At 50.3% G+C, this 5045-nt stretch overlaps 1 protein-coding gene across 1 annotated transcript in view; it reads right to left on the minus strand.

Annotated features, from left to right (window-relative positions):
* The window catches only part of GPATCH1 (G-patch domain containing 1), an 87015-nt gene continuing 81970 nt past the window's right edge, over positions 1–5045 (minus strand). Inside the window, exon 20 of the mRNA XM_006167982.3 lies at positions 1–132. Within this exon, the coding sequence (XP_006168044.2) occupies positions 102–132 (31 nt within the window). The 3' untranslated portion in view covers positions 1–101. The remainder of the gene's footprint in view (positions 133–5045) is intronic.

Consider the following 5045-nt stretch of genomic DNA (forward strand, 5'->3'; position numbering starts at 1 on the left):
TTTACATATAAATACAATCTGTACAATGTATTAACTGAACAATCAATGAGCTTCCATCACAGAGGAGAGCTGATACTGGGACAGGCCGAGGCAGAATGAAATCACTGCCTCCTGAGCGGAAGACGTTTTAACCTGGAAAAGAAAAGAGAAAAGAGAAGGAAAGTTAGATATGACTTTAAAAATCCACACAGCGCCATGAGGGCAAGAAGGCCAGGCCTCCCCCACCCCTAGCCATCGTGGCATATTTGTACCCATAAAATACAGGAGACGGCCACGCACGATGAAGCATTGTTTAATCTGTATTTTCTTATCGATGTTTTTTTTCTTTTTTGGAGAGATTTTTTTCTATAGGGCATGCTCACCAGAAAGACAGAGAGACAGGAAGAGAGAAATCACCCCCCTAGGGGGGATGGCCACACTGCAATCCCTTCTCCTCCATTCTCCTCTCAGGATCTTGGGCACATATATGCACACGTGCCCGGTGTGAGTTTAAGCCACCGAATACAGGACTCAAACCGCAGTCAACTACATGGGAGTCCAGCGACATAGCCATTACACTAACTGCTGGTCCCTTGTTATCGATTTTTTTTTTTTTTTTGAGAGGTTTTCGCTACAGGGCGCGTGCGCTCGCCAGACAGACAGAGAAAGACATAGAGACAGAAAGCGAGAAATCACCCCCCAGAGAGGATGGTCACGCCGCGATCCCTTCTCCTCCATTCTCCTCTCGGGATCTTGGGCACGCACGCACACGTGCCTGGCGTGAGTTTTAAGCCACCGGGTCTGGGACGCAAACCGCGGTCGACTACATGGGAGTCCAGCGACATAGCCATTACGCTAACTGCTGGTTCCCGTTATCGATTTTTTTAAAGTTTCTTTCTTTCTTTCTTCCATGAATGAGACATACAGAGAGAGAGGGGCTGAGAGGCAGCACCCCCCAGCCTCCACCAGTCTCAGGTCATGGACATACGTGTTCCTGGTTTACTCCTGGCAGTCTCCAGACACAAGCCTGGAACCTTCCCATGTGGGTCAGCCTCATAGAGCATCACATTTTACCATTTGGCCCCTTAATTTTGTTTGTCTGTTACAGTTTGCTCTAGGGTGTGTGCATTTGCCAGAGAGAAACAGAGAGAGAAAGTGAGAAATCACCTCCTGGGGGGGAGGACCATGCCACAATCCCTTCTCCTCCATTCTCTGGGGATTCAAGACATGCATGTACACATGTCGGACATGATTCTCAAGCCACTGGTCCGGGACTCGAACCGCACAGTCAGCCACGTGATATCCAGCCATCTCAACCTCCATGCTACCTGCTGGCCCTATATATATATATATATATATATTTATTTATTTATTTATTTATTTTTTAATTTGCCAGAAGGCACATGCATTTACCAGAGAGACACAGAGAGGGGGAGAGAGGGAGCGGGAGATAGCATCTCTGGACGGGGTGTGGTCGTGTCATGATCCCTTCTCTGTTTCTCCATCCTGTTGGGGTTTTTAGGCACACACGTACACACCCAGAGTGTATTTTCCGAACCACCAGGGCCATGACTGGAACTGCATGGACAGCCAGGTGAGATCCAGCTCCCTTTACCTCTAGGCCTCAGGCCAGCTCCTAATCTATGTTCTTTTTTTTTTTTTAGAGAGATTTTCGCTATAGGGTGCGTGCACTCGCCAGACAGACAGAGACATAGAGACAGAAAGCGAGAAATCACCCCCCAGGGGGGATGGTCACGCCACAATCCCTTCTCCTCCATTCTCCTCTCGGAATCTTGGGCACACACGCACACGCGCCCGGTGTGAGATTTAAGCCACGGGGTCCAGGACGCAAACCACGGTTGACTATGTGGGAGTCCAGCGACATAGCCATTACGCTAACTGCTGGTTACCTAAAAGCAACTTCTAATCCTGGTCTCGCTCACCTATCAATCGTGGGGCCTCTGGGAAGCTACTAAAAATTTTTGCCTCGGTGCCAACAGCTCCCAAGTTGCTGGTCTTAATCTCAATTTCATACATTGAGGAAGTTCATCTGGCTGTACTCAGAGTAGGGCTGGGTCACACTGACACAGGTCTTCTCTCTACAGGCCCAACGTCGAAAACCAAACGTCTACAAAAGAGGATGCTCTGTGTGCATTCACATAGGAATCCCCCAGGCAGGGAGAACCAGCGGCTACTGCTGTCTACGGTAACATGGGGGAACTCGGAAGCCAGATGCAGAAGTTCAGACCGCGAGATTCTTTTTTTTTTTGGAGGTGGGTAGACTTTGTTATAGGGCACACGCACTCGCCGGAGAGACAGGCAGAAAGCAAGAATCAACCCCCCAAGGGGGATAGCGATGCCCCAATCCCTTCTCCATTCTCCTCTGGAATCCTGGGCACACATGCACACGCACCTGGAGTGAGTTACTATTGGCCGGGTCCTGGACTCAAACCATGGCTGGCCACGTGGGAATCCAGCATCTTGACCCTATGTCCCCTGCTGGCCCCCAACTGGCCCCCAGCATGCTTCTGTGAAATAAAGTTTAAAGCTGGCTGGAGTAAGCACTGGTGAGGCTCAGAGTGTTTACCTCTGGGGAAGAGAGTGGGGAAATCTGGGTGCTTTCTCCATGGGTATATTCAGGTGGTAAAAGGTGTTGGGGATGTGAATTTAGGATCTCTGCACATTCCCGTAAATGAGCGCAATAAAAAGTGCTACCCGGCTGGGTGATTCCGTGTCTGTGATGTTCCAGAATGGGCAAAGCTAACTTACGGGGAGTGGCAAGAAGCAGATCAGTGTCTCTCATGGAGGGGGTGCCAGAGGCAGACTACAGTTCCAGCTGGGACTGGAGGAGGAAGTAGCCGGGGTCCGGTCCAGTGGGAAACCTCATGCCACATGGGGGTGTGGGGATGCACATAAGACCACGTGGCTGTGGCCCTCCACACCCTTCCAGAAGACAGACACACCAGCCAATGCAGAGTGTGGGGCGAGGCACCGTTGGCTCATGGGGTCCTCTCCAGGTTCCTGGGGGAGAGCCTAGGAGGCCTGGAGGTGGAGGGTCTGTGGGAACTATACTTTGAGCAACCAAAGATTAATAATGACATACACTCCACAGCTCTGTTCCTCCCTCCCCCCAACCCAGGCCTTTCCTCAGCGGTGAGAGTCTTCATGTGGGGAGAGCCCCTCTGCCTTCCTCCTGTGCAGCAAGTGCATGTGGGGAAATCCAAAGGCCTAGGACGGCTTTTTGACATCAAAATACCGACTGTCTACACTCATGTGTGGATCGGGGTCTCTTAGGAGTGAGATCTACATGCCCATCAGCAGACAGCTGCCTGCCCACGTTTTCCAACTACCTCCCATGCTCAAAGAACCCCCTAGCTCCAGCCCGTCCCACAGCTCCTGATGGACACTGAGGGGTTTCCATGTGTGGCCGGACATGCAAGTGCAAGGTGTTCCCATAGGAAAGATTCATATGAGGGCCAGAGCCGGTGAGGGGATGAGATTACATGGGCTTGGGTGAGCGACTCCAGCCCCTGTGCCTGCCTTTCCCATCTGTGAGAGGGGTGATATGGGTAGCAACCTCACAGGGTGGCACGAGGAAGAAATGAGCCGACCCCCGCACCATACACCCACAGTATCTCCCACCCCGTCACTGCTCACATGCACCAGAAGGGAAGGGAAACATGAATCGGCACAGCCACTGGCGGGGATCTGGATCAAATTTAAATGCTCTTCTCCCTTGTATTTCTGAACTGTAACGAAGTACCATACATTCTAAAGAAACATAAAAAAGAAAAAGGAAGGACCAGTAGTTGGCATAATGGCTATGTCGATGGACTCCCATGTAGTTGATCGCGGTTCGAGTCCCAGACCCGGTGGCTTAAACTCACATCAGGCACATGCACGTGCATGCGTGTCCAAGATCCTGAGAGGAGAATGGAGGAGAATGGGTTGCGGCGTGGCCATCCCCTCTGGGGGGTGATTTCTCACTTTCTGTCTCTCTGTCTTTCTCTGTCTGTCTGGCGAGTGCACGCGCCCTATAGCAAAAACCTCTCCAAAAAGAAAAAGAAAAAGGAGTAGGGCCAGCAGGTGGTTTGATGACTAAGGTGCTGAATTCCTACATGCTTGAACAGTTCAAGTCCTGGACCAGGCTGCTTAAAAAATCACAACAAATAAACACGTAAATAAAAAAAATAAATGTTAAATAATTTTTTAAAAGAAAAAGGAGGTGGCATTTGTCTTTCTAGATAACAAAATTAACTAGAAGGCCGTACTATTTAAAACGAGTAGGCCAAAAACATTAAAATGGCCCAATTTAAGAAATCAGAATAGAGGAAGAGCCTGATGTGGGCACAGGGATTTAGAACACGACCAGGTTACACTCCCTGAGTGAGAAGGCAGGACTGAGGCAGCCAGGGTTCCTCCTGCTGTTCCCCCTTCAGACTGGACCCCCCTCCTGGGCAGACCCTTCCCAGTCCTGGAGCGCCAGGAGGGGGCCAAGCAGCTGGGTCTGGCCCACAACCGTGTGCGAAGTGAAGACTGATTGCTAGTCAGATCTAACAGCCTTCAGCGCCTCCTCCAACCTGTCCCCTCCTGCGAAGACCCACCTGCTGAAGGGGGTGCAGGCTGAGACCTGGGCAACCTTGTCACTTACATGCATCCCTCATTGTGCTAAGCCACTGGAGCTTTTTTCAACTGCAGCTAGCTCACTCATCTAATACAACTGGCTATCCAACTGGAGAAAAATAACTAAGATGCCTACCCTATCCTGTTCACACACACACACACACACACATACACACACAAAGATAAAAACAAAACCATAGAAGCAATAAGGTATTTGTGTGTGTGTGTACTTTTTTGGGTGGTGGGTTAATGAAGGTCCCTTAAAGATAAAATTGTAAAGCATACACACAAACAAACAAAATAAAAATCTGTGGAGTTAGTCAGTGGCATGGTGGTTAGTGCAGCTGGATCCCACATGGCCAACTGCACCAGTCCTGGACCCAGCGGCTTAAGCACGCTGGGGACGTGTGTGTGTGTGTGTGTGTGTGTGTGCCCAAAATCCC

Source organism: Tupaia chinensis, unplaced genomic scaffold, assembly GCF_000334495.1.
Source record: "Tupaia chinensis unplaced genomic scaffold, TupChi_1.0 Scaffold145396_1, whole genome shotgun sequence".
Classification (NCBI taxonomy): Eukaryota; Metazoa; Chordata; class Mammalia; order Scandentia; family Tupaiidae; genus Tupaia; species Tupaia belangeri.